Source organism: Mandrillus leucophaeus, unplaced genomic scaffold, assembly GCF_000951045.1.
Source record: "Mandrillus leucophaeus isolate KB7577 unplaced genomic scaffold, Mleu.le_1.0 Scaffold68, whole genome shotgun sequence".
Taxonomy (NCBI): domain Eukaryota; kingdom Metazoa; phylum Chordata; class Mammalia; order Primates; family Cercopithecidae; genus Mandrillus; species Mandrillus leucophaeus.
This window is the reverse complement of record NW_012107363.1, coordinates 1,699,774-1,720,860: the sequence shown is the minus strand read 5'-3', so window position 1 is coordinate 1,720,860 and position 21,087 is coordinate 1,699,774. Positions and strand designations below refer to the sequence as shown.

Here is a 21,087-nt window from a genome sequence, read left to right as displayed (position 1 = left end):
GATCTGTGTATGTGCGGGGTGATTGTGTATGTATAGGTGTGATGTGTGTAGGGAGGGATGTACGTATACGCCATAAAACTCTCCCCCAGTGGAAAATGTTACAGGACAAATGACCTGTTGGTTTTTTTTTGTTTTTTTTTTTTGAGACGGAGTCTCACTCTATTGCCCAGGCTGGAGTGCAGTGGCTTGATCTCGGCTCACTACAACCTCCGCTGCCCAGATTCAAGCAATTCTCCTGCGTCAGCCGCCCGAGTAGCTGAGATTGCAGGCGCCTGCCACCATGCCCAGCTAATTTTTGTACTTTTAGTAGAGACGGGGTTTCACCATCTTGGCCAGGCTCATCTTCAACTCCTGACCTTGTGATCCACCTGCCTCAGCCTCCCAAAGTGTTGGGATTACAGGCGTGAGCCACTGCACCTGGCCGACCTTTTTTTTTTTTTTTTTTTAAAGACAGGGTCTTGCTCTGTTGCCTAGGCTGGAGTGCAGTGGTGTGATCACAGCCCACTGCAGCCTTGACCTCCCGGGCTCAAATGGTCCTCCCATCTCAGCCCCCTAGTAGCTGGAAGTACAGATATATGCTACCATGCCCAGCTAATTTTTGTAGTTTTTGTAGAGACGGGGTCTCACTATGTTGCCCAGGATGGTCTCAAACTCCTAGGCTCTAGTGATCCCCCAACCTTGGCCTCCCAAAGTGCTGGGATTACAGGTGTGAGCCATTGTGCCCAGCCTAAATGACCTGTTTTCTTTGACAAGTAAAGGCAAGCAAGAGAGGGCTAAAAAGTGAGAAGTGGCGTGGCATAGATATTACAGAGGCTTAACAGAGCTTTCAACCAATCACAAGGCATGGACTTATTTAGATCTTGATTCCAGCAAACTATAAAGCCGTTTATGACATCTGAATTTGACAACTGGATATCGGATGACAGGAAGGAGTTAGGAGCTGAGCGGTAACGCTATTGCAGTTATGTTAAAAGAGCCCATATGGTTCAGCGATCGCTGACACCAACAGGTGACACGGTGCCTGGGACTCACTTTAACAGGGTGGGAAGGGGAGAGGTGGGAAGCAGCTCCAACAGCGGCTGCACCTCCACAGTCGCTGACGCTGGAGGGCAGGCGTGTGGGGTGCGTTATTTTATGCTGTTCTATTTTTGTAAATATTTTTTACATTAATTATTTTTTACATTAATTAAAAAAAAAAGTTAAATCAAGAATAGACATTTTGGGGGGCTGAGGTGGGATGGTCACTTGAGCCTGGGAGGCAGAGGCTGCACTCCAGCCTGGATGACACAGCGAGACCCTGTCTCAAAACAACGAAATCCTCCAGGCATGGTGTAACACATGCAGAAAAGTAAAAGTCTTCATAGACGTCAATCAGCAAGGACTTCAAACCAATGCTGAGCATATGCAGGATCAAGAACCCAGACTGTTTTTTTTTCCTTTTTAGTATGACGAAGACTCAGAACAGAAAATGCAGGGCAATCCCACTGGGGACAGGACATAGGAGGGATGCCTGGAGGGCAGCCGAGGGATACGGACTGTCTGCACCGCTGCTCAGGGCACACAGTCCAGAGAGGGCACAGCAGTGCATGGGAAGGCCCAGGAGGGAGCCGTGCCCTCTGCTCTGGGCCTCCCTTTGTTGTAAGAAGAGCATAACCCCACTTCCCTCTCGAGGGTGCACACAAAAGCCTGCCACAGGGCATGGCCACGGGGCTCAGTAAGTGGGTCCAATTTGCTTTCTGTCTCTGGCAGTATTTTCTTAAAAAGTGGGGGACGTGGCTTATAAAATACTTTCTAACATGTAAAGAGCGCCATAATGGTAAAAGTGCTGACCCTCCCAACACCACTGCAGAAGAGGTGGGAAGGCTTTCCTTATCCACACCCCATCCAGTTGACAGAAACCTGAAGAGGAGGTGACCTGCCAAGATGCCCTGTGGCACAGCCACGTCTCCACCCGGCCCCCCTCACTTCCAGCCCGGGACCTCCTTCAAAGGGGCTCCATCCTCAGACAGCACTTTATGTAGGGTCCTCCCTGAGCGCGCCACTTGCCAGCTACGCTGTGGGAAGCCAAGAACACAAAGCCCGCTGACCTGAGCCCACTTCTTGTTTCGGCTTTGCATCTGGATTGTGGCGATGGAGGCAAACAGTTCCTCGGCAGGCAGGTCCTCGGGCAGCCGGGTCAGGAACTGGGCCATGTGGATGAAGTCCATCTTGGTCAGGATGTCCTCGAACAGCTTCAGGATGCCCAGGGCCGTGCGGAACAGGAACTCTTCCCCATCGCGACAGAACACGTCCCAGATACGACAGGCCAGGTCGAGGGGCAGAGATTTACTATATAAGGTAAAGATCCTAGGGGGAAAATTTGGAATTTTTCAGATTTTGAATCTTAACAAAGAAAGAACACTGAATTCCAGTCGGATTCCATGAAAAACACTCCCCTAGTCACTTTCAGGCAACAGCTGGGGCCGGGGCCAGGCCTGCACTCACGCTGAAGGGCAATTCTGACATCGCACACGACACAGCACCATCAGCTTCCACACAGAATCATGCAGCACACAGCTTCCCAATGACTGGCAGCAATGACTCCTGCCCGCGAGGAATATGTGCTGAGCCCCTACTGTGTGCTCACGCTGTGGGGCAGGCATCCTGTCTTAGGGACCACTGTACCCCGTGCCACCCACAGAGCAAACGTCCGACAGGTGCTCCTCCTGGCTATGGGGCTCAACTCAGGCACCACTGCACAGGTTCCCCTCGCCCTGGGAGCAGGTACGAGGCTCCTTCCTCCTCTGGGCGCCCACAGGCTCCTGGTCCCCAGCCTGGTGCTCACCACGGCACACCCCAACTCCACATCTAGTGCCCTGTCTGGCAATCGCGCTGAATTCCAATGTCCTGTCGGCGGCAGGACTTCCCAGACGTTCCTGGCTCTCAAAACCTGCCCAACACTGCCGGTGCTCGGTACAGGTGGGGATCCCCAGCCGGGTGGGGGCCATCTCCACTCCTCCTGGAGGACCCCTCTTCCAGGGTTCAGTAGTTCCTGCGCTGGCACAGAGACAGTGCTGGGCAACACGCAGCCTCTGAACTGTAGGCACTGGACTCGGCCTGAGGGGCTGACTCGGTCAGGAGGTCAGGCCACTAAAGCTTCCACGGCGTGACGCTGACTTTCCCATAGCAGATTCCACAGAAAACCCCGCACACTGGTCAACCTGCTCCCAAGTCTCAGGGGCATGGGTTTCTGTCCACAGTGGACTCTGCCCGAGGGGGTGCTCTGCTAGACGCAGCCTGTCCTCCAGGTCCCAAGGACCTGCAGTTGTGGACGTGCATTGCACAGAGCCTGCAGCTCTTAGACGAGAACAGGAATGTTCTGGGCTGTCCCTCGTCAGAACCTTCTAACAGTAAGAGTCTAGGAAGGCCTAAAAATCTAGACTTCATTCAACTGAGAGGAGGGAACGGAGAGCCGGACGCCAGGGAAAACTCGTACCCAGAGGAACAACAGAAGCTGGGGGCGCACCGGGTGCTGTGTGCTATGCGCGCCCCTTCAGAAGGACACCCCATGCGCGCCAGGAAATGCCCGGGAGAGGGGCTGTCTCACCTCACCACACCTGAGGGAACCACGCCTCAGGACAACAGCTAAACGGACCCAGGTCTCACCACCAGTAAGTCCAGAGCCAGACTCTGAACCTGACTCCAACGCCCACGTTCTGATGTCTGAGCCTCAGCACATACCGTAAGGAAGCAACACTGTCACGGACTTGGTAGGAAGCTTCATTCTAAAATCACAAGCCTTCAGCCCGAGTTTCTTGCTATTTTCAAAACCAGAAAACCATTTCACCACCTGGGCTAGAAGGTGCAGTTCCAGAAAGAGCAAAGAGACCTTTTGTTTCCTTAGTCTAGAGGATATTCTCAATTGTACCTGGAGAGCAGGCTTGCTAACACTATGGGAAAGTGCAGGGGAGCCCACCCGGCCTGCATGGCTATCTGTGTGCCCGCTCACACACGGAAACCAGACTCCCCCTACATCTGCTAAAAAGCAGAGTCCTGAGAAAAAAACGGATGGGGAAAGACGACAATGTTTTGTGTTTTGTTTTTTTTTCCTTGAGACAGGGTCTCGCTCTGTCGCCCTGGCTGGAATGCAGTGGTGGCGTGATTTCGGCTCACTGCAACCTCCACCTCCCAAGGTTCAAGCAATTCTCTGCCTCAGCCTCCCAAGTAGCTGGGATTATAGGCACCCACCACCACACCTGGCTAATTTTTGTATTTTTAGTAGAGACGGGGTTTCACAGTCTTGGCCAGGCTGGTCTTGAACTCCTGACCTCGTGATACACTCACCTTGGCCTCCCAAAGTGCTGGGATTACAGACGTGAGCCACCACGCCCGGCCAAAATGATGGTTTTCATATAGTTTATACACATACATATTTTATATATATATAGAGTCAGATAGTTTTTATAGCAAAGAAGAGAACAAAAAGAACAAAATAAATTTCTACAACGTAATATTCTTTCCCCCCCGCCCAAGCCCAAATTGTTCTTTTTTTATTTAACATAATATTCTTAAGCTGAGATTTATGTGTGAGTCTCCATAAATTACTCCAGAAAGGTAATGAACTTTATAAAATTAAGTCACCACCGGAATGACCCAGAATGCCATTCACGACGCCCACGATGCCCCCTGCTCTGCATTTCCATGAGACAAATCCATTTCCAACCCTATGAGCTTCCACCTCCTGGCGACGCTCACTGCTGACGTCCTGCTGCGACCATGCTTGGCTCCTCACTGCAGCCTCTGTCCCCTGCAGGCTCTTCCCACATGCTGTGTGTCACTATTTCTTGGAAGGTCGTTTCCTGACCCTCAGGCTGGACCAAGTTTCCTTGAAACATTCTCGCTGCACTGCACGCACCCCCCTTCATGAGGCCCTGGCATTCTTCATCTTCCTTTACACTGAGCCAGTGAAGGGACACTCCTGACACTCCTGGACACTCTCCTCTGCCTCACACACCCTCCTGCATCTTCTGGGCCTTGCAGGCTCTGGCCGGCGTCTCAGCAGGCAGCTCCCAGGCCCTCTGCCCCAGTCAGAGCTGCCCCATGGCCTTTCCAGCCCCTGGGCTCCATTCCAAGAGCTCCAGACTGTCCTCAGCCACTTTTGTCCCCTGCTCCAGGCTGCAAGTGCCTCAAGGGCAGAGACCCCGCCCCACAGTCTTGAACTGAGGCTCCTCTTCTCCCATTCTCTCCTCCCACTGCTCAGAGGTGCTCCCACATCATTACCAGGAGCTTCCAAATGTGGGCTGTATTTTAAACCAGGAGCTTCCAAATACGGGCTGTATTTAAATTTAGATTCGAAAGCCAGCCATGAACAGGCCACTGAAGGGGGACACCAGGCTCTGTTCTGGCCCCACAGAAGCCCTGCCACGGGATCAGAACCGCTTGGAACAAGGGGTCTACTGTCCACACAGCCCTCCTGGTTCAAGGTCCACCTTCCCCTGCTGCCCTCAGGCTCACAGAGGCAGGACGGGAAGGGCCCCTTGGCCTTCCCAGAGACAGTTCAGTGCTCCTCCCACGGTGGGAAGAGAGAATTCAAGGGTTTTTCTCTCCCAAAAGATGTTTATGTTTTCCCTCCAACCGCTGCATATTATCGTGTAGATCAAAAATGGTATTTTTTTTAAAGTAAAAAATAAAAGTATGTTTTTAAAAGTTAAAAAAAAAAGTAATTTCAAGTACAACTTCAACTAATGCAAAATAACATAATTCTTCTCCTTTTTTTGTTAAGATAGGGTCTCACTGTGTCGCCCAGGCCAGAGTGCAGTTGCACAATCACGGCTCACTGCAACCTAGCTCAGGTGATCCTCCCACCTCAGCCTCCTGAGTAGCTGGGACTACAGGCACACACCACCACACTGGCTAATTTTTAATTTATTTGTAGAGATAGGGTCTCGCCATGTTGCCCAGACTAGTCTTGAACTCCTGGGCTAAAATGATCCTGTCACCTCAGCCTCCCAAAGTGCTAGGACTACAGGCATCAGCCACCACACCCAGCCCAAAATGATACATTTCTATGCTGCTAAACACATGAAGCATCTGAAGCGTCTCTCAGCTTAGAAAAGACCCCAGACAAAAGCTGCGTATCTATTTCCCTCATGATACGCGCGGGAGGAAAGGGGCAGTTTGTGCTGATGTGTCTTCACAACTTCCAGAAACTTCTTACCTAGCCGGGTCTGTTCCACCCGCTTGTCTGAGCTTGCTAGAGGCAAGGAAGCGCCATGGGGAAAGGAAGAGGGCAGTTCAGGACTGTTGTGAAGGAGGAAGACAGCATCCACAGAACAGCACTATCCTCTGCCCTGTCTACTAATGAGGGCCCCGGGCTGCACACAACAGCAAGTGCTCGCTTCATATGTTTTTACAGGGACTATCAACTGAATCCTGTTACAACCCCAAGAGGAGGTACAATCGTCTTTTCCAGAGTCCTCCCCATGCTGAGCCCAGCGGGGTTCACTATCCACCTCTGTGTCCCACAGTCCTCCCCACCCTGAGCCCAGCGGGGTTCACATACCCTCCTCTGTGTCCCACAGTCCTCCCCACCCTGAGCCCAGCGGGGTTCACATACCCACCTCTGTGTCCCACAGTCCTACCCACCCTGAGTCCAGCGGGGTTCCCTATCCACCTCTGTGTCCCAGAGTCCTCCCCACCCTGAGCCCAGAGGGGTTCACTATCCACCTGTGTGTCCCAGAGTCCTCCCCATGCTGAGCCCAGCGGGTTTCACATACCCACCTCTGTGTCCCGGAGTCCTCCCCACCCTGAGCCCAGCGGGGTTCACTATCCACCTCTGTGCCCCGGAGTCCTCCCAACACTGACCCCAGAGGGGTTCACTATCCACCCCTGTGTCCCGGAGTCCTCCCCACCGAGCCCAGCGGGGTTCACATACCCACCTCTGTGCCCCGGAGTCCTCCCCACGCTGAGCCCAGAGGGGTTCACATACCCTCCTCTGTGTCCCACAGTCCTCCCCACACTGAACCCAGCCAGGTTCACTATCCACCTCTGTGTCCCGGAGTCCTCCCCACACTGAGCCCAGAGAGGTTCACTATCCACCTCTGTGTCCCAGAGTCCTCCCCACGCTGAGCCCAGAGGTGTTCCAGTCTTTCTGTCCCAGCACTTGGCAGGGGCCAGCAGACGTGAAGTAAATATCGTGCGCACCACGTTGAGAATGCGGGCTCCCACTTCAGCCAGGCCAGGGTGTGCCCACAACACACAGGCTATGCCCCTCCCTGCAGGTCTCCAGCGTAGGCAGGTGACGCTCCTCCCTCCTCCAGAGGCCCATAAAGACCCAGCCTACGCCAGACGTGCTCAGCAAGATGCTCCCGGCTCCTAAGGTGCTCTTGGGGCAACTTGTACCCCAGAAGTGAAGAGCCAGACATGACCCAAGTGCAAGAAGCAGTGGAAACGGAAACCTCCCAACAGTCACTCCCTTTTGAACCTTTCCTTTCAGGTAGAAACTCGAGGCAATGACAGGATCTCCAAGGATCATTAAACATCATTTCAGAGGTGCTAACCGGAACGTGGAATGCAGTCCCTGGTTCTTCTGCTAGCTCGAGATTGTTTATTATAAAGCCCACTCACCCCTCTAGCTAATTCTGCCGCTGGACGGCAATAGGAAGTATTTTCAGAAGTGAGATGACCTAAAGTCAGTCCTCCTACAAAATGTAGATCTTTGACAGTCGAAACACTGAAAACTCCGTAGGAAGACGAGACAGCTGAGGGCCCCTGCTCTGACCGCGTGCCTCACCGTGGGGAGTGGAAAGCCACAACTAAAGAAGGGCCAGGAAGGTGGTGTTGGCAAGGAAAGCGAATCTTCAGCCCTGACTCCTCACGAGCTACTGGTTAGGCAGCGTACAGGGTACACCGGAGGAGGGACAGGCACCTGACTTTAAGCCCAGGAAGGCGACCCTCAGGCACAGACACATTCTTTGACCTAGGACACTGAGCTGGGCATGGCGCCAGGCACTGGGAACACAGAGATCACTCTTGAAGCTTTACCACAGGGACAGCAGCCAACGGTGGGCACCCTTAGAGTGTGGGTGGAGCTGGGGCGGTGGGAAGCAGGCTTGGTTTGCAGACAGTGGGGCAGGACAGGAGATTTTTCTGAGCCCAGGTGTAGCCATTTTAATGTACCCACTCAGCCCACCCAGGAGGCTGAGCTGGCCACACCCACAGGCCCCTCAGTCCCTACTGCGAGCAGAAGGAAGGCTCTCTTGCTCAGGCAGTTAGCGGCTGAGCCCTGGAACTTAGCATGCTTTATACCCCGCCAGGCACGGTGCAGCCCCACAATGTGGAGGCAGGCCCGGCTGGGATGGGTGTGGACGTGGCTCTGGGAAAGGCGGCCTGATGCAGCAGAAAAAGCAAAGGCCTGAAGGCAGACCGACCTGAACCTCACACCATGGCTGTGACATTGAGAAGTGGGTCTCAGTGACTTCTTCTGTGCCCAGAAATAGGTACACCTGCTCCTGAACACTGAAGACCACAGTGACCAGTGCTTCTGAAATGGCAGCTTCTAGGACAGGTCCTACGTAAAGTCTGTTCTTCCCCTTTGCTTCCTCCCCACTGCCCACCCTATTTCTGATCTGACCTTTCACCTAACTGTCAGCACCCAACAAGGAGCCTGAGTCACTGCGGACCACCAATAAATGCTGACTCAGGGAATAAATCATGAACACATGGCTTTCCTGTGCTTAGCTCAACTTAAATATTTACTAAGGCCTTTCTATACACCTAGCCCTGTACTGGAACTGCAAATACAGACTGTATCCTAGCTGGTGCTTATCCTAGAACACAGTCAGCACTTTTAGAATAAGGCCTGTGGAGGCTTCATCAAAGCACAGTGGACAGCATTCACAACGCCCTGGGCACCAACCAGCTCACAGCACAAAGGCCTCAGCAGCGAAGAACCCTTACCGCTTCCTTTTCATTTACTCTGCCTCACTGCTCATTAGACAGTCCAACCCGTGTTCCACACTCAACATGATGGTCTTGTCTCTGGAACCTGAACTATGGGACCCATCTTATGGGTGACACTGCCTTACACAAATCCCCTTAGAAAGGACTCTAAGGGAAAGTGCACAGCTCTAGAGCTGGGTAGACCTGGGTCTGAACTCCAGCTCTGCATTTGGCTGGCATCAGGACCTTGGCCAAGACACTCTGCCTCTCTGAGCCTGTTTTATTTGTTTTTTTGTTTTGGAGAGAGAGGCTCACTCTGTCGCCCAGGCTGGAGTGCAGTGGTGTGATCTCGGTTCACTGCAACCTCTGCCTCCTGGGCTGAAATGCTTCTTGTGCCTCCGCCTCCTGAGTAGCTGGGATTATAGGCACGCGCCACCATGCCCGGCCAATTATTGTATTTTAGTAGAGACGGGGTTTTGCCCTGTTGGTCAGGCTGGTCTTGAACTCCTGACCTCAAGTGATCTGCCCGCCGCAGCCTCCCAAAGTGCTGGGATTACAGGCATGAGCCAGTGTACCCGGCCCTGAGCCTCAGTTTTTTTCATCTATAAAACACAAGTGTTACACTGCGCTTGGAGAGGTTGTTCCAAGGGTTCAAAGACAGCATGTGTGAGAAGCACTCAAGTCAATAAATGCGGGTGCCCTTTGTCTTTGCCCCTACATGGATTACAACCATCTTCAGGCTGGGACAGAAGCAGACAGCAATATTCTCCAGGCCTGTACTTTTCACACTGCCAGGCATGACCCAGCCAACAGCCAGTGGATTGTGGAGGCAACGAAAGCAGATTATCCCTAGCATTTTTTGGAATAAATAGAACAGAGTACAGTATTTCGGAAGGCTTCACACAGGCAGGGTTAGGTACTGGGTCATGAAACCACTGTTCCCAGCACATATACATGTTAAGTTTCTGCACACATTGGGTCACAATTTAAAACGCATTTCCTTTTGCGAGTAAAGGTGGGAAAAGTTTGAAAGACACTACTGACTTTTGGCCTAGAATCCTAAGACACTACTGACTTTTGGCCTAGAATCCTAAGAAGCTAATCAGAAGCCCTAAAACAGGTAAGGGAGAAGCTGAAGGCTCAGGTCCTGCCTGGATGCTCTCCCGTCCTCCAGTACCGCAGGCTCCAGCCAGGAATCTGATGGGCAGGGCTCACGGTCAAACGAACACGGTGGGGCGGCCTGTGCAGGAGCTTCGTGTTCACAGGTGTGAAGAAAATCACCATTTGCTGAATAAAGGTGCCTTTGAAACGGGCCCTAAACACTTCTATCCAGCATAGCCAGGCAGGCCAGCCCAGCATCCCCGCCAGGGCTGCTCACGGCCCCACGTTCCCTGTCCTCAGTCACCAGCGCCTTGTGGCGTCAGCTACAAGATTCAACCTCCAAACCCCTCAGCCTTCACGGCAAACGTCAGCAGAGTGAGAACTGTCCAGGATTTAGGACGGAAGCAACACACCAAGAATCCCAAAGGCGTACTCTTACAGGCACAGACAAGTCTGCTTCAGCTAAGGGGTCAGCTTCCTTTCAAATGATACTTGAATTTTACCTTCCCTTCTGCTGAAGAAAGTGGGCAACGACAAAACCAGACCAGCCGGCTCTCTGTCCACAGTGGCCGTACATTTACCATACGATTTAGTGGAACATGCCTTTCTGGTCAAACAGTACCTTCTTTGCTTCTGCGGAGCCCCTTCGGAGTCGGGTGGCACCGCACGGTCACCCGGCAGCACCGTGTGGGGTGAATCACTGCAGTCTCCAGATAAGGAACCGGGAGCTCAGAAGGGCTTCACAGCCTTCCCCACGGCCACAAGGCAATAATGGGAGAAGCTGGGTTTGGGCTGGGGCTGCTGGATCCCGGAGGCACCCTCTTCCCACGGCGTGACCTGAGAGGCTGCTCCCTTCCATGCACAGGTCTCCCAGCCCTCTTACCTGGCCCTCAAACACGGTGCTCTCTGGGCTGACAGCCACACCCCATCCTCAGCAGCCCCTTTCACCACGGCATGAAGACTGGCCTGGCCTACTGCTGCTGCGTAGACCTCTCAGGATCCTCGTATCTGTCTGTCTCAGGACGCCTCTACTTACATGTCCCGCAGGCACCTCAAAATCACCCGTCTGAAGACAAATCCACTAACTGCCCTGGCCAAATCTTCTCCCTTTGTCTTTGGTCTCAGCTGAAGGCATCAGCAAATCCCTCTCCCAACCCGCAGTCAGGAACTGACCAGATTCTCGACATACCCACAGTATTTCCACGGGGCCTTCTCTCCACCTACTTCGGCTTTTTCCCCCTTAATTTGTCTCTCTGTTCCCAGGCTCTCCTGCCTCCCAGGTAACTTAAAACTCACAGCTGGATCTGCCCCACCCTCATCATAAGCAGCAGCCTCTGCCACTCCCCCGGCCCCGCAATCCTGCCCAAGCTCCAGAGCTCAGGTCTAAGAGCCACCGTGACCTGGCCTCCCAACCTCACGCCTGCGGTCCTCTGCCCTTTACTTTCAGCCTCTACCCCACTGGACCTGGCTAGTGCCTGCTGACTCTGGAATGGCACATGAGCTGGTCACCCTCGCTCCGTGTACTCCGACCCCTGCACTGGGTCCAGGACCTCCTGCCTTCCAAGACAGCACTCATCTCACGTGGACAGTGCCCACAGACACACGTGTCACCCACAAGCCAGGAGCTCCTGACAGGCAAGCGCTGGCCTTGCTCCTCAGGCCACCTCTGTACCCGGTGAGAGCCTGCACAGAGCTGGTGCTTGGTCCTTTAAGGAATGGACACAAACAGGCCCAAGATACCATCTCTCCCCTTGAGGGAATTCAGGAGGGCCAGGTGGAGGTACTGACAGAAATAAAACTCAGGGGCAGGGACATCAGGGAAGGCTGGAGAGCAGGACATGAGGACTCAGCCGGGCCGTGAAGAAGTTGGCAGAGAAGAGAGTGAAGAACAAGCAAGGGCTGAGAAATGCTGTGAAAACACAGGGAAAAGCCAGTCTTACCAATCAATTAGGTAGATATCTGGAGTTAGGTTGTTCTTCTTGAAATGGGCAAACAGTTTCGGCAAATTTTCTTCAAAGAATACCTCAAATGCAGCAAAATAAGTCAACATCTAGGGAGATAATATGAAATTTACTCAGAAACTATCTGCACAAGTTTCCAGTTTACAAAAAAAGTCAATATACGTATATCTTTAGATTCTAACAATTACCTTCTTACGTAACTACTAATACATTTTGAATGGCAACTTACTGATAAACAAGTACTATTTCTAATCTTCACAATGGCATCAATGGCTACACCTCATCTTCTTCAATTCATAGAAAAGGGAACTGAAACCCAAAGCAGTTACGGAACTTGCCAAATAAGGGCACAGGCTTCGTTCATGGTAAAACTGGGAATGAATTTGTGCCTGCCCTGCTGCAAAGGTGGAGCCTGTACAGACTCACTCTATCCTAAAAACCAGGAATGTACGAACTGTGGAAAAGTATCTGGAAAAGCACGCACGCCTCGTCCAACCCCTAGCACTTCCAGGGGGCTACACGACTCGTGTCTGAGTCAAGGGTAGCACCGCTCCAGCGGACAGATGCACACCTTTGAATGCAACGAGGGAGAAACACTACAGGGAAAGGAGGAAAGGAGGGCGTTATAGCCCGTAGTTTATGGAACTTGCTTTTCAACAGTTGACAGTTTTTTAAGGAAATGAAACATACAAAGCTGGGAAGCAGTGCTGACAGCAGAAAGAACTCCAACTGGACTAGGGGCAGCATCCATCCGATGGTGGCCCAGTTCTGCTCCAGTGCTCGCCAGCTGGGCGCCTGGGGGCAGATCACAACTCTGGTGTCTGTGCATCTGAAGGAGGGGCTGTACTGTAGACAGTGGATCCCAAAAGGGAGTGGTTTTGCCTCTAAGGGAACATTGGTCAATGTCTGGAGATACTTCTGGTCGTCACAACTGGGGGCAGGTGCTGCTGGCACGGGGATGTGGAGGCTGGGAAGCTGCTCAGCATCCTCCAGCGCACAGGACATCCCCCGGCAGTTACACAGCCCTAAGTTCAGCAGGGCTGCCAGGGAGAAAACCTGCTGCTGTCATGGAGACCCCACTCAACATTATGACTCCATGGTTTCTCCTTAAAAATACAAGCCACGATTCCTAAGCACAATTTCTATCATGTTTCCAAAGAGAAAGCTGGGGTCTTATCTTCAAAATCAGCAGAAATTTAGATGGGAATCATTTATTTATAAAAAGATAAAATTAAATTTACATGCAGGATTTCCAGGAATTAGTATCACAAGCAACATAAGGCCAGTATATACTGTGTCAATGAGTTATTTCAAGAGTAAAAACGCTTCCTCAAGATTTATTTTCCGTTTCTGACCATTACTTTTCGTGGAAAGGTAAGTTTTTACCTGATTATGAAAGTCATATCTGTAAACACTCACTGTAGAAAACTTAGGAAACACATAAACACTATTAATCTATCATTCAACAATCCATAAACACTAGTAATTCTGTGGCCTATTTCCTTTTATTGTCAAATACGATAGTCACTATAGTTTATGTTTCATCTTACATACATTATGTAAGAATTGATAATGAAGAAATTAACATCTTGAACACTTTCTCACAATGCAGTTCTTTGCAAGCATCACTACTGATCACTTACCAAATTTAATTGACCATTCTACATTCTCCTAACCCCATTTTCAGCGATTCTCACATTTACAATCGTAAATAAGTGTGTCATGACTATCTTTGTGCATAATGCTTTGTCCACATTTATGACTTTCTTAGAAGTGATTCTTATGAGCAGAACTGCACACCAATGCTATTTACAGCTATTGATACTTAATACCAAGTTGTCTTTCAAAAGGACTCTGCCAATTTATAGTTCCAGTAACAGCTACCAAATTTACCAACAGCTTCTAAATACTTTATGTATGTAGTATCTGAGCAAGACATACTCAGTAAACCTTAAGATATCAAGGAAGAAATACTCTCTAGATGATCTAAACTATTAGATCATTTTAGTCTTGAAGTACTGGTAATAATTATCAGCAAATCACGACAATGATGGATGGGCGCGGTGGCTCACGCCTGTAATCTCAGCACTTTGGGAGGCCAAGGTGGATGGATCACTTGAGGTCAGGAGTTCAAGACCAGCCTGACCAACAACATGGCAAAACCCCATCTCTACTAAAAATACAAAAAATTAGCCGGGCATGGTGACAGACACCTGTAATCCCAGCTACTAGGGAGGGTGAGACATGAGAATCGCTTGAACCCAGAAAGCGGAGGTTGCAGTGAACTGAGATTGTACCACTGCACTCCAGCCTGGGAAACAGAGCAAGACTCTGCCAAAAAAAAAAAAAAAAAAAAAAAGGCTGATGGGCTTGTCAAATTGGTGACGTCTATGCTACAGAAAGAACAAAGACTTAGGAACCAGAACGGATTCACATCTCAGCTCCTCCATTTACCAGATGCATGCCTTGAACGAGTCCCTTCACTCTGAGCTTCATCTCCTCACTGGAACGGTGCAGAGGGCTTATCTGGGAGGCATGTAAGCCCCACCCCCCACTGTCACCACCTCCCACTTATGCAGTGTCATAAAGACTAGAACAGTCCACTAAACAAATGGCTGCCTTTCAAAAACTAAAGGAGTATGGTCTTCAACGTGTCTCCTTTCTCCTGAGTGTGGGCACGCTTCACAAAGCAGGGTGACGATGAGCAGCAACACAGCTCGGTTACAACGTGTTCTACCCCACAGGTCCAAACATGGGCACTGCCAGCAAGCTGTGACTTTGACACCAAGTGTGTGTGCTTAAGCAGGAGCCACACTTCTTCCTTCATTGAAAGAATACATGTTCCAAAATCCAGGTACTGTTTTTCTGAGAGAACGTATTGAGAAACCCAGACATATGGCTACTAACCAGGTCTCTTTAAGCTTCCATGCAATACACTACTCAAACTCACCCTCCACCTTGCAGTGCTGCTTACTCTAAACATCTCTCCACAGAGGGAAAATATATTCTGTTTTTCCACTGAAAACACAGACGAGTAAGTAACTCTTGACATTGAAACACACACAGTACCCAGGGCCCGAACACAGAGGATACTCACAAGGCCATGGTCCACTCTGAAAAACGCCATTTGACAGGGTTTATTCAAAAGGTTAGAAAAAGCAATAAAGGCATCTGCAGTATCTAAGTTCAAGATCAACACTGCCGCTATGAAGGACATGCCCTGGACCTGAGAAAGGAAAGGCACGTTAAAATCACAGTGGCCACAGGGGCACCGCAGCACGCTCATTTTAGCAAAGACAAACCTACCACCCTCATACTAGAAGGGTCCCCAGAGCCGCCCCACTCCCCGGCCACCCAGCGCTGAACTGCCCTCACTCAGAACCACCACCCTGCCACCCCAGCCACCTGGCCTGCTCTCCTTCAGTCCCCACCCTTGCTCCTATCCCCCAAATAGAAAACCCTAAACCTGCCCTCTTAGGCCCACAGCATCTGAAATACTGCCCTTTCCTGTGTCCAGTGTCCCGCTGCTGTACACACGTGTATCTATCTCAGTAAGCTTAAGACCAAACCATGCGTGCGCACACACATCCGCGAAGCCACAGCAGTATCAGCAGTGTTTTAATGGTTGCTGCTTTTAACATGGTTAAGTCTTCTTTGATTTAATGTTGGAAAAAAGTCCACATGCCAAAAATAAAAATTGCATTCGATTAAAATGTGATTAATGCCCCAGAGCAGCCATGACAACTCAATTTCTTTAAGAGGAAACTGAGTCAACTCACTTACCACGAGACTTTTCATACTCCTTGGCAAAAACGAAGGCACTGGGTTGACATTTGCAGCTAACATGCGCTGGACAATATCTGACTTTCCTTTTAGATAATAATATTATAAAATACTGAGAAACTTCACTTACATAACCCACATCTGGTCGGTAACAAGTATAAGCGCCCAAAATACTGTGCAACATGTCATGATATGGACCACCCTAAAAGGATCAACACAGCAAAAACAACACATGCATAAGGATTGTTAGTGCTCACAAGAACATCCGATACTACTACTGCTGCCACTGCCACTCCTGCTATTTTCAGCATTATGAAATACGCCAAGCATGATGCCAGCAGCTCTATATGCATATGGAATTTAACAAATTACCCATTCACAGCTAGGGAAGTCTGCAGCTCACGCTATGAAACTGCACTGAAAAGAAGCTGGAGGGCCAGGCAGGAGCACCACCCCAGACAAATATCCTTTATTTGGCTCCTGCTGTATAACTGTGTTCCCTTTCAAAGTCTACCAGGAGAGCCAGGTATACAGGGGCTCTTCAAGGCAGGTGACTGCTCAGTGTCACTCAGGTCGTCTCCCACTGTGCCCCACATCCTGACTATCCTTTCTGCCTCTCTTCCCAGGCTTATCACTCTCCTTGTTTCTATTGGTTTTCTGAATGGCAAGTTGAGGAAATATACTCTTCTAAGTCCTGGTGGCTACCATTTTGTTTAAACATTCTCCCAGCTCTTCCATCCCTCTAACATTTCCACTTGCTCTTATAACTGCTTCCAAAAATTAAAGTGTTGGAATTTTTTTCCCAATGGAGCACATAAGAAAGTGCAGAGATGCCTCATGCTGAAGTTAGCATGTACGAAGATACTACAAAAGGACAGGTTCAGTCCCAAACACTTACGGTCTATGTCTACCAGGCACCTACATTTAACACAAGGAATAAAAATCACACACAGTGAGAGATAAGAAGTCACTCCACAGGTGACCACAGGTGGCTTACAAAAGAATGCCATGGCCCAGACCACCATATTCTAGCATGTGAAAAGAGCTAAGTAAAAGAAGAGACAGTTCCACATCACAGAGGGACAAAAGGAAAAACAGCAATGAGAGGGTGAAAATGACAACATCCAGGGCTAGGGTGGGGGTGAGGGTCTGCAGTGGCACCAAATGCCAGTCTAAGGACTAGTGTGACTGTAATAAAGTTTTATCCAGGCCAAGGCTAAATAAGAAAATAAGAGCATCACACTGAACTTCTCTTAAATCTAAATGTTTTTAACTTCAAAGGTTTTCTACCATTGTAATTTCGATCCTTCCATCTCACTTTGGTGCTAAATGTCATTTCTTAAATGAAAAAAATGATGCAGCTGGGCGCCGTGGCTCACACCTAAGTATTTCCAGCACTTTGGGAGGCTGAGGTGGGCTGATCATGAGGTCAGGAGTTCGAGACCAGCCTGGCCAACATGGTGAAACCCCTTCTCTCCCCAAAATACAAAAATTGGCCAGGCATGGTGGTGGGCAACCTGTAATCCCAGCTACTAGGGAGGCTGAGGCAACAGAATCGCTTGAACCCAGGAGGTGGAGGTTGCAGTGAGCCGAGATCGTGCCACTCCGCCCCAGCCTGGGCAACGAGCGAAACTCCGTCTCAAAAAAGAAGAAAATAATAAATGACCTTAACTGCTTTTGGACATCTCAGTTCCCCCACTTCCCCTCAACTGTTCTTTGCTTTCTTTTTAGCAAACTCGATCTCTGCTCATTAGAAAGGTTACTAAGCTTCCTTCTACCAGGGCTGAGAGGTCCCTACACTGGACCTGGAAAGAAACTTCTTTGGCCTCTACCCACCACCTCTTCCATCACACACTTCTGCCGCCACCTGGTAGGATATGGCTCTTTGACCTCTGGTTGGATTTAGTTCTTTTAGTTTCAAATTACGTTCAAGAGATTTAATGACAAAAAGCACTGTTATCTGCCAAGTACTGTCAACGGCCCTGTTAGGCTGGTATGATCATCCTGTGTTACAGATGAACAAACTAAGGCTCAAAAAGACAGATCTGCCCAAAGCTAGTGAGAAGGCATTCTGTGATTAAAGCCCAAATTGTTTGAAATCAAAGGTGAAACTCCTTTCTAGAGCCGCCTCTCCTGGACAGCGGGGTGAGGGGCACGTGAACTGTGGGTGGAGGGTGGGGAAGGGCCTTTTGGGCTGGGGGGAAGAAAGTCTTTCCCCTCCAAGGGCAAGAAACAGGAGCAGCTCCAAGAGAGTGATGCAGGGGCTGCAAAGCATGGAGTGCACTGAGGCCTATGGAGACGAACTGGGGGAAAAGGACAGAGAAGCTGAAATCTGCCCTGTGGGAGAAGCAGGGTTCCAGGAAACAGGCTCCCAGCTAAGTCAACTGCCTACTGCAAGCCAGTGGGGTGCTCATCGGGCTCACGCACCAGACACCAGGACCAAGGCTGCTGGTAGCTTTGTAGATTCCCTCTCTTTCCTCTTCTGAAAAAATTTCTGAAGACCCACATGGAAATCCACAAAGACGAGAACCTGACTGAGTAAAGGCAGTGAGAACAGATGAGGGACAGGTGCAGAGGTATTCTGCAAGAACTGCCCCCCTGCCGCAAAAACCCGTTATAGACAAGAAATGGGTCAAAAGACCCCCAGATCAATGTCTGCTGGCTCAAAGAATAGAAGGTCTCTAAAGATTTCAGCTCAGATAACCCCACAACCTACCGCTGGCAGCCCTGTCCTGCGCTCAGATGCCCACAAGGAGGTTCCACTCTGCTCTTCCTGCCATCCAAGGAGCCTGTCCTATCTCCCACAGCCGGCTTCTGTCCCTCAGCTGTACCGTTCTCCTGGTCCACCTGCTCAGAAACCTATCACCCTGGCTTGACCACCCACCTTGGTTGCCAGGGATTTCCCTTCCTCACACGGGCTCACTGCACTGGGCTCATCTGAGCCGAAGCCCATCACACCGCCATGGCCTTGCTGAGCGCAGACTGCTACACACAGTCCTGAGAGCAGAGGAGTGTCCAGGAAAGCGCCAGGAGACAGAGCCAGAGCCACCCATGGCCACCCTCTCAGACCAGAGGGCCCCAAGACATGTATCTCAAGAGGAAGACAGAATCGTCTTTTGGAGCACAAGTATGGACATAGTAAATATTTGTTGGAAAGGATCACTTACTTATTTTAAAAAATCTAAATGTATTTAACAGTAACATCCACCCTACCTCCTAACACCCACAAAAACCCAAGTACCTTTCAAACTTGACAACAAATATACGCAGTTCAGCATCTATGAATTTTAGACAAAACATACTTGAAAGCAACAAGTCACCACCTACTTACCTGCTGGAAAATGCAGAGATTAGGAAACGTTCTAGAAATGTCCAGTTTAATAAGCTCCAGACTGGCTTCTCTGTCTGCTGCTGAAAAACCAGCATCTGTCAAAAGATGCCAAAAATCATTACATTCCTCAAGGGCACGAATGTAGCACAATTATGAGCCTCTGAAGTTTTACAAGAACGAAAGACGCAAAAAAGTTCTTCAGAAGCACACTGACGTAATCACATCTTGACTCACAGTGCAGCTTCAGAGTATTTAACAGATTGCAGGGTTTCTTAGAGAACAAAGCACCAGCTAATTCTAGATTAGATATCAGATATTCATTAGGTATTTTCTAGCATCTGATATCAAAATCTGACATAATACCTCTCACCAATAACAATCAGTGGAAAGGAAGGACAAGGAGGAGAATAAACACAAAGAAACTCCAAGCATAAACACACACACACACGTCACACATCTTTAACATCTTCAGTGGAAATCACTAGATGTAGAAACGATTGCGGTATTATACTCATGTGATATTTCTTTTTTCTTTTATCTTTTTGTAGAGACAGGGTCTTTCTTTGTTGCCCAGGCTCGTTTTGAACTCCTGGCCTTAAGTGATTTGCCCACCTCAGCCTCCCAAAGTGCTAGGATTATAGGCACGAGTCACTGTGCCCAGCCAGTGTATAATATTTCTAACAAGTAATCATAAATAATTTGTTTTATACTTCTTTGAATTCTAATACCACATAGACTGTAACAATGATCAGTAAAATCATGTACTTCGTAACCAATAGAATAACCAACAGAAGTAATCATTCTTGTGTGTTACGGAAAACGCTAAAGGCATAATCTAGCAAACATGCAGCGTTCTTCTCTCTGTAATTCTGAGCTCCTCTAGAAGACAGTATTCAACTAATCCCAGACACCAGGCTACTGGAAGTCACGTGAACAACTTTAAAAGGAGTGATATTGGTTATGACCGGCCCTCCAGCATGTTAGGACACAAATACCTCTCAGGAACTGGGATGTTCTAATTCATTCTTTCTTTCTTTCTTTTTTTTTTAAGAGGGAGTCTTGCTCTGTCACCCAGGCTGGAGTGCAATGGTGAGATCTTGGCTCACTGCAACCTCCACCTCCAGCGTTCGAGCGATTCTCCTGCCTCAGCCTCCCAAGTAGCTGGGATTACAGGTGCACACCACCAAGCCCAGCTAATTTCTGTTTTTTCTTGAGACAGAGTCTCACTCTTATCACCCAGGCTGGAATGCAGTGGCGCGATCTTGGCTCACTGCAACCTTCACCTCCCGGGTTCAAGTGATTCTCCTGCCTCAGCCTCCAGAGTAGCTGGAATTACAGGCACCCACCACCACGCCTGGCTAATTTTTGTATTTTTAGTAGAGACGAGGTCTCGCCATGTTGACCAGGCTGGTCGTGAACTCCTGACCTCGTGATCCATCCACCTCAGCCTCCCAAAGTGCTGGGATTACAGGCGTGAGCCCTTGCACCCAGCCTAATTTTTGTATTTTTAGTACAGACAGGGTTTCGCCATGTTGGCCAGGCTGGTCTCGAACTCCTGACCTCAGGTGATCCATCCACCTTGGCCTCCCAAAGAGCTGAGATTACAGGTGTGAGCCACCACACTCGGCCAATTTCTTATAAAAGCTTTTTACCTTTAATTTTTGCTTAAAAAAAAAAACAAAAAAAACAAAAAACCCTTTTCTCGTGGAGCTTTTTATGAATCCACATCACTCTCAACCGTGGTTAAGTCCATTTTCTTCACTATGTAATAAAGAATGACAGACACAATTGAGCACAGCAGCCGGCTGGTTTTGGAAGAGACTCTACCTTCATTCTCCACTTCAGAGCCTCCCGTGCTAAGGGACCGCCACCTCTCCTTGGCTCGGGCAAGACAGATGTCAAAGAGCTCTGGAAGAAAAGCCTCTGGGTAAGTGTTATGTGCACATGTAAGTATTTTTCGTCAAAACACCACAGAACACAGTACTATTTCCT

At 49.6% G+C, this 21,087-nt stretch overlaps 1 protein-coding gene across 3 annotated transcripts in view; it reads right to left on the bottom strand.

Annotated features, from left to right (window-relative positions):
- The window catches only part of TBC1D14 (TBC1 domain family, member 14), a 148,297-nt gene that overhangs the window by 6,840 nt on the left and 120,370 nt on the right, over positions 1 to 21,087 (bottom strand). For all 3 annotated transcript variants that reach the window (XM_012002160.1, XM_012002161.1, XM_012002162.1), the window contains 6 exons: positions 20,923 to 21,003; positions 19,096 to 19,190; positions 15,895 to 15,966; positions 15,079 to 15,207; positions 11,961 to 12,070; positions 2,088 to 2,346 (listed from right to left, as the gene is read on the bottom strand). In XM_012002160.1, coding sequence (XP_011857550.1) covers positions 2,088 to 2,346; positions 11,961 to 12,070; positions 15,079 to 15,207; positions 15,895 to 15,966; positions 19,096 to 19,190; positions 20,923 to 21,003 — 746 coding nt within the window. The remainder of the gene's footprint in view (positions 1 to 2,087; positions 2,347 to 11,960; positions 12,071 to 15,078; positions 15,208 to 15,894; positions 15,967 to 19,095; positions 19,191 to 20,922; positions 21,004 to 21,087) is intronic.